Genomic DNA, 16857 nt, shown 5'->3' on the forward strand with positions numbered 1-16857 from the left:
GCACCGTTCCAAGCGAATGAACAATTGTCAAGTGGGATTCCCCCCCCCCCCCCATTGTGCTCGGCCAACTCGGTGGTGCCAACTCACACCGGCAGGCGTCATCCTCCAACATCATCTGACCCAAGACGAACAACACACCGCAGCAGTGAGCCAGGGATGTGGGCCCCAGGCAGTCAAGAGGAAACGCTCGCTTACACACGAAACGTAATTAATGGATCCACTTGTCTGGGCACTAATGGGATCGCACACCAATCAGGGATTGATCGCAAGTGTTGGGCAGGACTTCTCGTACGGTGACTTACAATGGCAACGTCAGTGCAGGGTGTCCTACCCATGCATCCGAGGCCAACTCAAGTTACGTCAGCACTGCGAACGGTCGGGGATATGGCTTACACAGGAGAGTGACCTGGCTGAGATTAATCAAATTCATACTTCACTGCGTATAATCCACTTACATCCATCCGGGCGAATGGCTGCCCGGGGATTTGGCAAGTGTACAGATTGCGCTATTTAGTTATGTAAATGAGTGCCTTACAATCCGACCTTCATAAGCACTTGGGGCAACATATATACAACACTTTTAGTGGCTTGTATTTTAAGTGGAGTTTTTGTTTTTCCTTTACGTAAAGTAACGAGGGTTAGTTTTCAGAGTTTTAATCGCTTAATCAGGGGAAACACATTATACGGGTTGGGGGCCGTCCATAAATGACGTCACGCGATTTTGGACGATTTTTTATCCCCCCCCCCCCTCAAATATGACGTCACAATGCTCTGCACCACTCCCCCAGACACACAAAAATAAAACATGCTTTAAATCGCTTTAAACTATTGTCATTGTAGTGCGTATTTAATGTGCCGCTGCACTCTGATGTTGTAGGAGAAAACATTTATTAAAAAGTCTAATTAAGTAGAGGGTGTTGTCTATATTTATTTAAAGTTGCGCATTTTGATGTGACGTCCCATTTCTCAACCTCCCCCCCCCCTCGTCACACATCGTCGCAAATGTCTGACCCCCTCTAGGTGCGTGACGTCATTTATGGACGACCCCTTGGCGTTGAATATTTGTGTAATAATCAACCTTTCTGTATCCATCGTTTAACTCAGGCCACCCCGTTTAAAGTTGTCGCCGTAGCAACTGGTCCTGTGCAAGTGCAACGCAGTTCATTGCAGCAGCATTGGCGTCACGATTTCAGCTCTCTTATTTACACAACAGTCCCGCAATATACATCAGGATTTCTGTTTGATTTATTCATCCAAAAGTTTGCTTTGGCTTATTTCCAACGTACGATAGATATTGGGGGGGGGGGGGGGGGTGTGGTTGCCACTGTTCACATGGTGCCTCATTCATAATCGTAAATTCACAAGTTCAGAGTCATGATCTTTGTGTGATTGTATCAATTTGCGATGAGTCAAACGGGGGATGGAGCCGTGTGGAGAACAGAATCGCTCCTGAGACCTGTCAACGGACAGAACGCTTCACGATGACGGTGATATTGACTAGCAGGTTATTCCTAGAATGTTCCTCATATAGCAATGTGGAAGAGGAATGTGGAATTTCCGTCACTGGCTCAGGGCCAAAGGAGAGAGTGAGAGGAGCACCGTCTCACACGCAAACAGGGGGGATAATACTTTAACGTTTGACATATTGAAAAATATCATCTAATTGTTTATGAAAAGGTTGCCTATAAAATATATGTCCCCACCCCCCTCTTCACTTACCGACGTAAAACGTCCTTTCGGGCGCAACACAAGCGTCCGTCAATCATTTAATTTATTTTATACTTTCTACCTACGTGACTTTACCGAAAGAACCAAAGAGTATGAATCCCTGCAGTCACGAAAACTTCAACTCTAGAGTGTAACGTCCTGTTTACCGTAACTGACTGTGCGGCACAAACATAAAGATCCCCCCGTATAGCCTGAACAGACTGTTGGGGCAAGTGCCGTCACGGCACACGAGAGGGGGGTGGGTGGCCGGCAACCACGCCCGGCCGCCTTTGTCTCCCCGGTGGCGATGTTTACGCACCGCACCAGCTACTCATTTGAGGCCGAGTCGACCTAGGGGCGAGGCACCGGCGTTGGTGGCCGTGAGCGGTGGGGCGCACACGCGCAGCGGACAACCGACGGGGTCGTGAAAGCCGGGCACGTAGCAAAATCACCACCACGCGCGGGGCCTTTTGCCGAGGCAAAACGGGGGCAAAGATCGCACAGCCTCGGCAGTAAAACACCGCCGTCTCGGTCGAAGGGACCGGGCGAGTCATCTGTTGTTGTTGTTACAGTATATTAGTTAAGGCTTACAAGTATTTGTTGGGGAGGCTCGCCTTTGTTCATCATGTTTAATCACCGCGCGGGGGGGGGGGGACCGCTAACAAGTGCGATGTCATCCGACCTTTACGCCCGAGCTAATGCAATTTCACAAGCTTAGCGCTTCTAAACGGCTTACAAATTTTATAAACTGTAGGCGGCACAGTGCGGCACGATCCAAAGCGGTGGCGAGGTAGGGCCCCCCCCCCCCAATTCGTTCATCTTGTGATGCCTCTGCGCACTTCACGGATGCCCCGGAGACACTCACAAATTGCTCGGCACGTGAGTTTATTTATCGGCGTTAACGACGTTTTTCAACACATTCAGGAGTGGGTTGGGTGGGGTGGCATCGTGAATGACCCAGCCTATCACGTTTACCAACGACGGCTATTGCGAAGCGCCGCTTCGCTGTGTCTCCATTTGGCACATTCCAGGTTGTTTCGTCGCTTGTGTCTTGACACAAGCCCAGCTCCTCGTACAGTGCAAAGGGGGCTAAAAAGCAGACCCCCCCCCCACGCAGGCAAGGATGACAGCGCAATTGGCTTGACGGTGGGGCCACATGTCACGGTAACCGATAAAACCGTGTTTGGCCGTCAACCCCACCGACAATCGCCGTGGAGGGAAAACCGCGTGGCACGGGACTGTCGTTTTGATTGAAAAAAAACCCGCCTCCATGTAGGAATACGTGGCAGGCACGGGGTGCGTCATCACGCCGCAGTTTGGCAAAAAAAAAACGACCCGAGACTCGCATCAAGATTGCTGCACGGTCATCAAAATATACCGACCGGTGCTAATCGCTCGCGTTTAATACGATAAATAGATTGCAAGTTACAGCAACAAGATGACTGGAATTGTGGTTTTTTTAATAGTTTTTTTTGGAGCACATATATCGCGGGCCATTTAAATTCACGCTTTTGCGGTTGCATGTTTTTAATGGCTTTTGCTTAAAAAAAAAGATTTTTAAAGCTGGTATAATTTTAACAACCCGCCCCCCCCCCCCACTCTTACAAGTGTTTTCCTGTTTGGGATCACACGCTCACTTCTGTAAATGCGAACACGTGCCGCTATGCCACTGTACGCGCTAACGGGAAACCATACGGCTGCACACTTTGGACTCGCGCGCAGTTTTTTTGGGGCTCCCCTCATTTGCTGAAGTTGATCAATGCCTGTTCACACACAAGATAGATTCAAGAAGGGAACTCTACCGAGACGCACGCGACTTGATTCCGAAGTGAAACGTCATTCCCGCCATTGGCATTGAGCTGCGCACACAAGGCTGGCATATTTTACGCGAAGCTACCAAGATCGGTGCTTAATAGTTTACTTATTAGCCAAACGGTTTTGTGCGTATTCCGGCTTGTGACATGTCACAGCAGCAGTCTACTTTCACATACCTTTATCAACATTTGCAAATAGCACACTTTTGGGACGAGCCTACTCGGTTACCGAGTAGTAATCTCCCCCAATGTGACCCCAGCGACGCAATGAATTGCCAGGATTTTTGGATTGCGATTTGATTAAGCAAACCGATGCGTCGTCTTGTCTTTACTGCCCTTCTGTACACTTTTTTTTGTTCGTCGATTGTCCTGTCTTGTTTGTACTGCCCTGTTCAATGAAGGTAACATTTAGCATGCAATTTAATTTGAATTATTATACAAAAATAAGATTCCCACAGGCGCAGTTCGATGCCAGTATCGGGAGCGCGATAATTAATATTAATTAGTGAGTCACCACATCCCTACTCAGTTACACTGGCATCGATGCAGCTTATGTGAAGGCATACTAACGCGAGATACAAGTCCAAAATAAGTCCAAATGCGCTGACATTAACTACCATACTAAACTTATGTATACATCATGAGACCTCATTGCCAGTATCAACATATGAGAATAGGTTTTCCCTTTTTTTCTGGCAACAAAACAGCTGTGTTAAGATGTTAAAGCACCAAACTGAAACCTTTTACAAGGAATCATGTCTGCATTAACCACAATACTTGTGGTCAGAATGCAAACAAAAAATACTCTGATAATATATGCATTTGCTTTTAAACTGATTGGTCCACACCAGAGACAATTCATATATTATCATATATTACATCTTATATATTAGCAGAGTTTGTTTGCATTCTGACCACAAGTATTGTGGTTAATGCAGACATTATTTCTTGTAAAGGTTTCAGTTTGGTGTTTTAACATCTTAAACACCTGTTTTGTTGCCAGAAAAAAGGGGAAAACCTTTTCTTATATTTTGGTACTGGCAAAGGAGGTCCCATCATGTAGCTGCTTATTCCGAGCTCTCATTACTCTGATAGTGCATTGTCTTTGTGCTGTGTGTGCCTTTTGGCGTCCTCTGGTCTAACACCGTTTGAGACTAAACTAAAAAAGCTGTCTCTGGTGTGGACCAATCAGTTCCAAAGACAATGCATATGTTATCAGAGTATGGTTTTTGTTTGCATTCTGACCACAAGTATTGTGGTCAATGCAGACATGATTCCTTGTAAAAGGTTTCAGTTTGGTGTTTTAACATCTTAACACCTGTTTTGTTGCCAGAAAAAAGGGGAAAACCTATTCTCATTATGTATGCAATTTAAGTAATTTATACCCTAGTTCCTTTAAGTATCAAAGGAAGTTAAGCCAGTGGGATGTTACCACATTTTCACAACTCGTATCATTGATCAGTATCTTACATTTTCAAAGAAATAGCGACTGTATCTGCCGCTTAAACCGAATATCGGGGTTAAAAATTCCATTGCGAAGCTATTTTCTTGTGATGTTAAAGTATGCAGCTAAGTGCCCTGCAAAGCCAGAACATTACACTCGACAAGCAGCACAAGACTGCACAGGGCTGGCCGCTGACTGGCTCACAAGCGCTGTGTGTGTGCTTTATCCGATAAGAGTCGTTCCACCAGTTTTTGAACAGTTATCTAACTACACTGTGAAGGAAGGAAGCCATGACAGTGGATTAACCTGGTGCAGCTGCCTCGGTCTGGTGCAAGACCGCAGACCCCTGAGACGTCGTTGGCCACCGCGGTGGCTAGGAGATGTTAACGACCTCACCTGGTATACAGAAAGTCGTGGGTTCGATCCCGACTCCTGACGCCTGCCGTACATTTGGAGTTTGCGTGTTCTACCCGTGGTCGCGTGGCTTTTTCTCCGGTTTTTCCCTCTAAATTTAGAAATATGCGTTCAGAGTATTTGGCGGCTATACATTTGCACGTGATAAGCCACTTTGTTGAGCTATCATTTGTGGCCAGGTCGCCTCTGAAAAACAGCTATATATTTCAGTGGCCCTTACCTGGTAATATAAAAAATAGTTTCTAATTTTCATGGTTTCTAGTTTTATAGTTTGTACGCTGAATGGCAAATGGGTACAACACACCTTGGCCACAACTAGACAACTGGGTGCATGCCCAGGCCATCCCATGATAATCCAAAGTGCCTTATTTTTCAAAATTAATTGTATGTTGAACTTCTTTCGCACCATACGTAGCCAACCGTGCGAATCGGAGGTGTGGGGGAAGGACAACTAAAATTAATCTCATGACACAATTAGCGCTTTTATCCTCGTTGAGGGATAACGACAAAACACTGTTATCAAAGGTGCCAACTCCAAATGGCTACAATAGCCAAAACTGACAATAACATCTGCTATATGGTGTTAATGATGGGACTGGTTTTGTGCACCGTGGCCAGAACCCATTGATGTGGCTAACATCAGTGGCGCCTTCCTCATACTAAATACGATTCAAGTGTCCAATGTCTGATGGATTTGGGCACATTCATGGTAATTTAGTCAAATATATATCTCATATCTGTCTGAGCTGCTTCAATCTGAATTTTTTGACCTGCAAGAGCTGTACTTCAAAGACCACAGCTTGACGGGGAATAGGTTTCATTCTCATTCCACGGTTTGTTCAACTGGGTACACTCATTGGTGGAATATAAGTGTCCACGCAGCAACATTGATTCAATTGAAATTGTGCTGCAGTGCATAGATTGTAAAAAGTGCACAAGAGTGCACAATTACAGTTATACGGAGCAGTATTCAATCAGGACTTGATAACCTTAATGTTTTATTACTCTACAGCCTTTTGTCAATCCACTGCTGGATGAAGGCACCCCCCCCCACCCCCACGGCGTGCGAGCACGGTAGTTTTATTATACTATACCATGGTCACGGGTGATGGGGTGCCTGGACCGGTTTCCGATATCACTCGCTACTGATATTAGCCACAACCAGAAATGTAACTCAATTATCCAAGTTCACAGGGCAGCCTGCTAACCTGCTACGGAATTTCTCTCAAGGTTACTCATACGGGCGTCACAAAAACCACTCGCCGCATCACATTGAACAGATTCCAAATTAGAACATTCCGAATGAAGGGCCAAATTAAACGAACAGGCCAGTCAATGGCCCATTTCCCCAGCTCGTTAAACGTACGCAATTCACACCGTCATTGTTCAGACAAGATCTGGCAGCACCACTCAAACCAGCTGCAAGTGAATACAAACTTTACGGGAGGAAAAAGCTTACAGTTCAACACGACTGGAAGGCGTAAAAAATGCCAGGCCTCAGTTTGCTTCAGTGTTCTACCAGCTCCCAAACAAACTGGCAGCAGTCATTCGCCAAAACCAAAACAACAAAATAAAAAAAACACGCGCAAATGCGGTTTGCTGAACAGAAGCAGCTGTTGCCAGGGCAGCCTCCAATACAATATACGCTGCAGGACAACTTGCAGGACATTGTTAACTGCTAAGTGTTTGTCCATGACCAATATCCTGGTTAGGTTTATTAGTCCTCTAACAGTGACATATACTGCATGATTTCTCGGTTGAACTCTACGGCTCTCACATGTGCTTTCCAAGCGTGTTGTTCAGCACGATGTCCAAGTTTGGCATGACCACCAAGTGCTGCGAGCTTCGATGCAGCTCCTGAAGATTCATTTCAGCACTTGCAGCGAAACGTCGGACATCATGCCCAACATCACACCGTACAGAGCGAAAAACGCCACTGTAGAGCCACACAATCTTCTGCCGACGCCAGGCTAGGGAGAGAATGTCGACAGCCCAAGTGGCGATCGCCAGCGAGCTGAGTGACGAGCAACGTGGGCCCACTCAGCCCACGCGACAGCTAGCCGCGGACAGACAAACGACCCGCTAGAGAAGATTAATAAGTTACATAGAACGGATTGGCCGAGTGCCAACGCATGCGGAGAGGGTTCTTTGTTAACGAGATATGCATTCCTTGCCCTGGTCCAGTCTCAAGGATATAAAGAGTTTGTTATGGTCTTGTCATTTCATGATCTGTTTTAAGCAGGATAATTCTCCCCGTAAACCAATTACAAATCAATGTCTACAGCTTCTTCCGACAGCAAAAAAAAAACTCTCATCAAATTAACTTCATTTACCAACAGTATGGCATAAAGTCAAATGTATAAAAGTTTTGATTCCTGTTTTACTGAATCCTCCAATTTTCAACGCGTATACAGGAGTTGGGGAAGCAGTGGCAAAGTGGTTAGCATGCACCGCAATGAACCTGCCAATCTCACCCATTCCCTGCCACGGCTGCTAGCGTGAGTGGTGATACCTGAACCAGTCCGAGCCGCTCCCCACCTCACCACACTGCACGAGCCAGCGTGGTGACGGATGAATAAAAAAAAGAAGAAAAAAACCCCGTCACTTACATGGCATAGGGGAGCGCTTCATCCCGTGGAATTTATAAAGGGATGAAAATAGTTATTAACTTTATTCAAGATTAACATATTCTCTGGTAATAATTCACCGTCCTGTTACACAGACGGCTCCATGCACGTTGTAAATGTCCTTTTTGGGTGTTATCGGTGACCAAAATTGCAGGTTAACTATTTCCGTATGCCTTAAAATGCATTTTTGCATTTGTTTCAAGAGCCTAATATTCAAGTCGTTTAATATTCCACAATATCAGATTGTCGTGTGAACTGTTTGAATGTTTGCGCAGTGAACATGGAGAGATTTTGAGCATTAGGTTCCAATGTTAAACTGAGAAAATCCAAGAGAAGCCTTTGCCCGAAATCAATGACCAATGCAGTACTTGAGACTACCATCATCACCTAAATTTGACCAGATGAGTACCCACTGTGCCCATCAGATCTCAGTTTTTCCCTGATATAATAATCAAGACGACCAGATGACATTTACGCTGATAAGCAAAATTATGTTGACACAGCTATGGAATTCTCTACCAATGCTTTACATATTTGTCCTACCCTTCCGGGAAGGATGAAAGTGCTCCTAAAAATAAACCGTTGCAATTGTCATGCTGCAATAGCTCTGCTATATGTGGAGACCAATTACATCACGACAATAATGTTTTAATTTTCCTGCTCCATCACATTCACCAAACACTTCCTATTTTTTAAATCAACCTCCCATTAGTCATCATGTGACACGACATCGCCCAATCTCCTTTGCTGCTTCCACTTCCCGAATTTCCATCCCCTTTCCATATTTGCAATGACGCGTTATTTTGTAACCCTGATCTTGCACAACACCAAATATTTATCTTTCATCACTCTACAGGGTCTGCAGACATAATATTGTATATTAACACAAATTGGCAATGCAAGTGTGTAAAGGACAATTCCAGAAACGTCGCCTATTATATACTGTTCCTTGTAAGGCAGTGAATATATTGAGGGTTTGTGTTGTTGTTAATTGTGCTTGTGCACTACCGCCAATGCAGCATCACCAAATTATTTGGTTAAAAGGATGTTTTTTTTTTTTCATGAGGACTTGACATCCGGTTACGGAGGAAGGGTTTTAAACGTATGAAGGGTGTCTGGGCCAAAAAGCGCGGTGCGTTGTTACCTCGCTTGGCAGGCAACGCCGTTTGCACCGCACGCAACACTGACAACACTGACAACACTGTCCCGGTGGGAAAAAGAAAACCGACGTTGTGTGTTTGAGTGTTGTGGTTCACGGCTTTTGCCAGGCGACAAGGGGACGGGGCACCTGGAAATCCCATTATTTTTAAGCGTTCATTTGTTCGAGAGGGCGAAGGGGGGTTGCATCATCGTCTGCACTTTACAAGGGCTCTGATGGAGCCGTGAGTTCAGAATCAGAATCTTTGCTCAGACCGGAAGAGGAATCCGATGAGCTATGGAAGCTCTTTTTCACGGATGTCCAGTATTGTTGGGTCATCAAGTTACAACGGCAACCAATGCAAGAGAAAGCGATCGAAGTGAAAAATGTAGAACATGGTAAGCAAGGCACTAAATATATATATAAAAAATATACATTTATTCGAAAAGTCCAATTTATCAAGCTTGACCAAGGCAGCAAAAAAAAAGAGTCCGAGACCACACTAATATAACACAAGTCATTCAATAAAATGGCACATTAACATTGAACTATCGACACACGGGTAAGTTACACTGTGAACCAGCCACACATCAATTTTAATGTGGGAAAGGTGGCAACGCTTTACTGCGGATCTGCTCGCAGCACTGATTAAACATTAATATGGCACGTGCAACGGGGATTTAGAAATGCACACAATATAAAAACCCAAGCAGCTGTCTCTGGCCAAGAAAAGAAATGTAACTGGAAAAAAACACAGAAAAAAAGCGTGCACTCGCACCAACGCACGCAGTAAACAACAACAACAACAAACAATAACGGTAACGTACCTCGTGAGATGCTGAGCCATGGGCTACAATATTCTTACACACTGCAAGCGAAACAAAATACACAGGAGTAATTAAAGCAGGTGCAGAAAAAAAATCATAATAAAAATAAACTGCCAACAACCTTCAGTTACACATAGCATGGTGTACACAATATAAACGCATAGATGCATAGATTGTGTTAAATGTGCAGCCCTGCAACTGCTTGCTCAAGCATCTGCTGGCAGAAGCTCATCCACTAGAGGGCACTCTAGAGAAGCCCCTCTGGAGGGCATTTGGCCGACTCTTCCACGCTGGCCTGACTTCATGGAGGGGGTGGGCGTATCCGCACTTTACCCACCACACGCAAACCGCCAATGGACTAACTGTGGCGTACTCAATTACACTGCTGGATGGACGGGTTTGGGGTATTTCAGAAACTCGGACCATTGTTTCAATTGCCTTGCCAGGAGATCGAACTGGCGAACTCGGTATTATAAGTGCAATGTACTTATCATTACAACACGGCAACATCCAAAGATATATATACACGAGTGCAATATGCTTGACAGGTGGCCGAAATATGTAGCGATTGCGGAACCAGAAAATTTGCACCAACCCATAGTTAAGTAGGTTTTAAATATCAGCAGAAATTCATGTCCTGGTCATTAGGCATAAAACCATTCATTGATCTACAGAAACCGATTAATTATCCTCTGACCACCTGCATGAAGCCTCACAGGCGAGAATGCATTATTTATCAAAGATGTTCATTTTATTTGAATATTACATTAACACTAATGATGCAAACAAAGTAGAGCAAAGTTGAATAAATATGAAACTCGCCTGTTGCCCGTCCAAGGACGGGTGTATTGCAGTAAATGTGAAACTTGCAAGCGAAAAGCAGACCGCGACGTGATATATTCATTGCATCAATTCGTGTGCAATTTGTAAGGGCGCGGTGACGCAGACTTATTTAATTTAAAGGTTATAATCCCTTGTTCATCATGACGTACTTTTTACTTCTATGTCTCCACAGTTTTACAGAGATTGCGTGACGTGAGGGTTCTGCCTTTGCAGTGAGGGTTGTAAGTTGACGCCGAGGAGGGGGGGGGGGGCCTCGGCCCCCCATGTGGAGTGACGTCAGCTGCTAATTATTATTAATGGGGGGGGGTGCCCATTTGGAGGACGTTACCTACTCATGATTATGAATGAGAAGGGCTGTTCGATGTGAGTGACGTCACTTGCTCTTGATTTTTAGTGAGGGGGGGGAGTACTCCATATTGAGTGATGTCACCCGCTCATGATTATTAATGAGGAGGGGTGGAGGGGTGTCCATTTGGAGGATGTCACCTGCTTATGAATATTAATGAGGGGGGCTGGTCGATGTGGAGTGACGTCACGAGCGTTAAGGACAGACATTGCTGGGTGATTATAGTGGGTATACAAGTGAGCTTCTTTCATTTCGACAACAGAAAAGCCATTTCTTCAACTGAATCTCAACCTCGAATTGTGACAATTCAACGAATCTCCGGGGGCTGGGACAATCATTACATGCCTCCCGTTCATGTAACAAAACAGCATTTGAAGTTCATAAGTTGTATTCTCTACATGTCTGTTACAACTTATCAAAATGTCTGAGGACTCACGTTTGAAAATAAGTTATATCACAGGGTTCTTCAACTATACTTTTTATTGGGCCAGATACTTGAATCATCTTGTGCTGGTGGGACACTTGCTATTACGTGTCACGATGTCACATGGAGTCATGGCGTCATGACGTCTGCCCATGTGACAACTAATCTCTACCTATTGCCTCCGCATCTTTTATATCACTCGCAGCAAATGTGTGAGGTGCTTGGAGGGGTATCTGTCGGGTCTGCTGGTCTGGCAGGACCGTGGAACAAGTAGGATCCACGTGTTGTGGTTGTCTCTCGGAAGGGGACTGTTGGCTCGAGTCAGGAGTCAAGGGACCCCTCAAGGGTTGGTGCGCTGGACACCCGTGCCGTCTTTCCCTGGACTGTCTGTGACGTCGGGCGGTTAAGAGTTTACTGTCGCCCTGCCTAGCTCTTGGTATGGTCTAGGTGTTTACCCCGTACCCTTTATCTCATTAACTTCCTCTGCGGTGTTCTCACTGGTTTTGTTTATGCGAATGAGGTTCACAATATTCAGAGTTGTGAGATTTAATTCTATCATTTACCGAATACAAAAAAAAAAACCTGTTACGTCTTGCTCACATCTCACCGCACTATTCTGCATCCATTGACGTCTCTGCGGGCCCACAGCTTGAAGAGCCACTCCCATGAGCCCTCGTGGGCCCCGTCTGGCCCACAAGCCGCCAAATTTAAGAACCCTGCCCTATAGCAATCACGCAAAAGCGTCGACGTTCATTCTCCACACTGGGCGGTCATGTCGTAGACGAGAGTGCAGCCAGCAAAAGAGATGCCGAACACATTCTGGGTCCCGGTGCGCAAGGGCCTCACCGAACGGGAAGGTGACGTGGCGCTCCCGCATCAGCTCCAGCATTTCTTCCGGGTCCGACGTGTTGAGTCGCACAAAAGCTGGCGTGCTGATCGCTCGCTCTGACAACAGAAACAAAGATTCCCCCGTGTAGCCTTTAACAGAATGGTCGGCGGGCAATTGCTGTGAGCGAGCTGCATTTTTGCAGAAGAGGGATGGTGGGGACCTAAACCATGCCTGGCCGTCTGTTTCCCCAGTGCTGAGATTACACATCGCATCAGGTACTCAGGTAAGGTTAAGTCGACCTTAGGTAGGCCCATATATTTATCACTCATATTGGCCATGAGAGGGAATAGAATGCAGGCCACGGGGTTCTTGTGATGATAAAGACACAAAAGCCTAAATAACCCTGGGCAGGCTGCGACTATAGTAGGAACCGAAATTCCGTAAAGCAGAAGATCATATTATAAAGTGAAAGTCCTAGTCAGATTGTAAACGAATGCGCGTTGCACCGGGTGATAGGGATTACGCCTTTGCTCCCAATGCACCAGCCAATCAACTACCAGGAAGACAACCCCATGCAATATGGCCGCCATGAAGTTACTCATGCAACATGACCGCCATGATGTCATCACTCTGTGCACTACGAATAACCTGTGTGTGTGTATGGTGGTCACCCCTAACAAGCACTGTGCTGGCTCAACCCTGCTTACCTTCCGAGATCTGATAAAATTGGGCGCATACTGGGTGATTCAGTCATCGGTGAAACATAGCGATTATATCATAATATGTAATGTCCGGGCTTAACAAAAAACACACAAGGGGAATTTGTATTTTCAGTCAGGCATCTGGCTACCAGAATGTTTGACACGTGTGTTTGGACACTATAGGTAGAGAATGAAATGACATGCAAGAAGAGGCCTACGTGAAATTCTTTGCGCGATAACCAGGCAGTGACCCGTCCGTCGCCCTTCGGCAGATGAAAGCTTGACCCCCCCCCCACCCCCTCCTACCACTGTCCCCCCCCCCCCACCTCCCCCACACCATTTCAACAGAGAGCTTACCCAGCCGGCATATTTCAAGCTCCTGAATGAGGTCGTAGGATCGGCATCTGTCAAGCAGCTTCCGCACGGCATGCAGTGGGTCGAGCAGCATCGTCTCCGGGTGGCTGTCCACGTAACTCTGAATGTGGTTTGGTTTAAAAGGCACAGAGCAACAACACACACGCGCACCCGGTGAGTAATCCATGCTGCATGATGGAAACCTTTATTTAACCAGCAGATGAAGTAAAACCACTGGGGCACGTGAAAAAATAATTTATTTTCAAGGGCGACCTGGGTTACGTTGAGAACTCAATGTGGCTGTTATTGTACGGAGTGAGAAATCCGAATCGTCACAATCACTCACTCGTTCAGCTGCTTCATTGTCGCTCTGCTATCGCTACTTCCACGTTGAATTTTAATGTCATGCCCTCATACCGCCACCCTTGTCAAAGACTCTATCTGCCTGATTGGTTATTTCTGCTCTCATTCTTAACGTGTGCAGCCCTTTACAAATTTCCTGTAACCTTATGAAACTCGAGGAATGTATTTGTTCATATCTGCTTGGCTATAGTTAGCGCTTTTTGTTACTGGCCGCTTTGCATGATACAAATTCAGGTCTGTGCATAGCAAGTGATTAAAGAAGACAAACAAGCTTTCGGTTGCCAGGATCCAATTACATCAGAAACTTTGTAAATATGCAATGAAGACTTTTGCAAATTAAAATCTGCAAACAATATTCCTTTGCGTAACCAAGACAGCCTCACGAGTATCTCGTTCAGGAGGGTCCTGCACTGTGACCGTTGACTAATTCCATTCATGAGTGTTTACAGAGGATACCAGACAAAGCCCAAGCATGAGGGGCACAGATAGATTCTTGAATCCATGACTCTCCTGCCAGCCCCTGGCTACTTCACAGCCACCTTGCCAAGTATGAAAATGTAATATCAACAGTGAAAAATATAAATTTTGATTTAAAGCTTTCGTGACTGCAGTAATTCATATTCTCAGCTCTTTCGGTAAAGTCACGTTGAAGGGAAACAATAAAATAATAATATATAAAACAATAACAAATTCTCACGACGTTTCGACCATAACACAAACGGTCGTCATCAGGTGTGTTGGGCTGCATTAATTAATTAATTTGTAAAACGGTGTATTTATTTATTTAAAAAACGTCAGCGCCACGCGCAGCGATTTGGCAGTTTATTTAGAAGGACTAGTCCATCTATGTTCTGAAAAGAGGAGGGGGGAGACGAACATAGATGGACTAGTCCTTATAAATAAACTGCCAAATCGCTGCGCATGGCGCTGACGTTTTTTAAATAAATAAATACACCGTTTAAAAATAAATAAATTTATGCAAACCGGCACACCTGATGAAGACCGTTTGTGTTATGGTCGAAACGGCGTGAGAATTTTTTTATTGTTTTATATATATTTTATTGTTTCCCTTCAACGTGACTTTACCGAAAGAGCTAAGAATAAGTGAAAAATATACTTGGAAGGTTTCTATCGATATCTTAAACGTTGGTCCTAATGGAAACTGTACAATGAAGACAATGTTTGAGTCGTACACAATTTAATTCGTAACACTTTCATATGGAAAGTCATAAGCGATAAAGAGAACCACAACAATTTTCGTTTTCATAGGATTCAAAGTTTATTTACAATTTTATCAATTTCCTTTGATTCACTTAATTTATTCTGCCAATGTTGAACTCTCACTGTGGGATGCAGCCAGAATGAAGTTTAATCACTGTGTTGAGAATGATATATTTTCCACAATCTGTGTTGCCTGCCATGGGACCATACAACTCTCAACACTTAGAAACCTTTACATAGAACCTTAACAATCTTGAGGCTCTGAGTCGAGGACCTCAGGAGATGAGACCACTGAACCGCCCAGCCGGTTGTGTTTTGTTTTTCAGCTTCCGCTTTGCAGCCAGAGGTGTGTGGGGTCGCGCTCTGACCTGGAACCTCTGCACGAGGTTGGTGGAGGTGGCGTTGCCTTGGTCGGCCTCCAGCAGCAGGTCAGTGAGCTTGTGTAGGATCACTTGGAATGGGCCCTGCTGCTCGAGGTCACGCTGCAGATCAATCTGCACAATGGAGCAATGCAGCATGGAGAAGGATTCACGCGACCGACGTTGGTCAAAGCAGCTCCCGGGACTCAAGGGGCCAGCTCAGCACCTCTCTTCTCTCCCAAAGGAAACAAAAACCCTCCTCCATCAGCCAAGTGCAACCAAATAGTATGTGAGAATCGTCTTATGACCATTTATCTGCTGGGGGCAAAGAGAAGCGTGCTAGGTATGTATGGTATCTACATATAAAATAAAACACAAGTTCAGAAGAATAAGTTAATATGTTTATTACCTGAGTATTCGTTTATTTTTTTCATGTTATACTTTTGTCTTTGTCCGATTTTGTTTTACTAATGTATTCCCACTGGCATCATTACCATGAGACAAAGTGCCCATTTGTAACTATTTCAACCCAGTATTGCTGGAGAATGGGCCGTGGAAGCAGATAATGCAGAACTTATTTCGAAAAACCATTTCAAACTGATCTTAGATATCGACACACAAGGTGGTGCACTATTCCACAAGCCCGGATACGATGAAGCATCTGTCGCATGGCAGTTAAACTGATATATCCAACATTCAGGAGCTAGAATATAGACACATCTGGTGATAACTCAAATATATCGTATTACGTCAGTACTGCACCCCTTTCTATAACAGCACTTTGCATCTTAGCCGTGTGCTGTGGGCTTTCAGGTACAACCTGCACCTGCTCAAACCACCAAACTTTCTTGAGGCCATATGTAAGTACGCATGTTGAACTTCTTTCGAAACGTATGTAGCCAACCGTGCTAATCTGAGGTGCGGGGGAAGGACAACTAAACACGAAAAGCAGTTCTAAGAAAAAAAAAATCCGTTTTCAATCTAGATTTAAAAGTGCTTAGCTCAATGACTTCTCTATATCGGAAGGAAGAGCGTTCCAGATGACCACACAAGCGGATAGACATGTCTTGTGAAAAGTATGCATTTATTTATTTATTAACCATGCATGCACGTGCCCGATTGTGTTGTCATATAACTGCATTCCTGGGCAACTAATGTTTACGATTTCACATGATGATGTATAAATGTGGAGAGAATAACACTAGGACTTGGCAGGACAGTCCACACAGGTTGTTAGCCTTGCCAGGTAATACCTCATCAGGCTTTTATTCACTGTTCATCCCATTTAATCAATTGGCAAGAGCAGACTTAGGCATTCAGCATCACAAAGGATGGCTATGTGCCTGATTAAAGTTGGATTCTTTCCCCGCCTTCCACATAGACGAACAAGTTAGAACTGCAGCTCCAGTAACAGTCCTAAACAACACGACAGGCAGTCATGTAAAC

General features: G+C 45.0%; 1 protein-coding gene across 4 annotated transcripts in view; it reads right to left on the reverse strand.

Moving 5' to 3' along the window:
- Window positions 1–16857, reverse strand: part of LOC116939790 (inositol-tetrakisphosphate 1-kinase-like) — a 95063-nt gene that overhangs the window by 19019 nt on the left and 59187 nt on the right. For all 4 annotated transcript variants that reach the window (XM_032948606.2, XM_032948605.2, XM_032948608.2 and 1 more), the window contains exons 4-7: window positions 15421–15546; window positions 13472–13589; window positions 12431–12529; window positions 9972–10012 (exon numbers count right to left, since the gene is read on the reverse strand). In XM_032948606.2, coding sequence (XP_032804497.1) covers window positions 9972–10012; window positions 12431–12529; window positions 13472–13589; window positions 15421–15546 — 384 coding nt within the window. The remainder of the gene's footprint in view (window positions 1–9971; window positions 10013–12430; window positions 12530–13471; window positions 13590–15420; window positions 15547–16857) is intronic.

This window comes from Petromyzon marinus, chromosome 6, assembly GCF_048934315.1.
Source record: "Petromyzon marinus isolate PM22_M1 ecotype Great Lakes invasive population chromosome 6, UKy_Petmar_22M1.pri1.0, whole genome shotgun sequence".
NCBI classification, from domain to species: domain Eukaryota; kingdom Metazoa; phylum Chordata; class Hyperoartia; order Petromyzontiformes; family Petromyzontidae; genus Petromyzon; species Petromyzon marinus.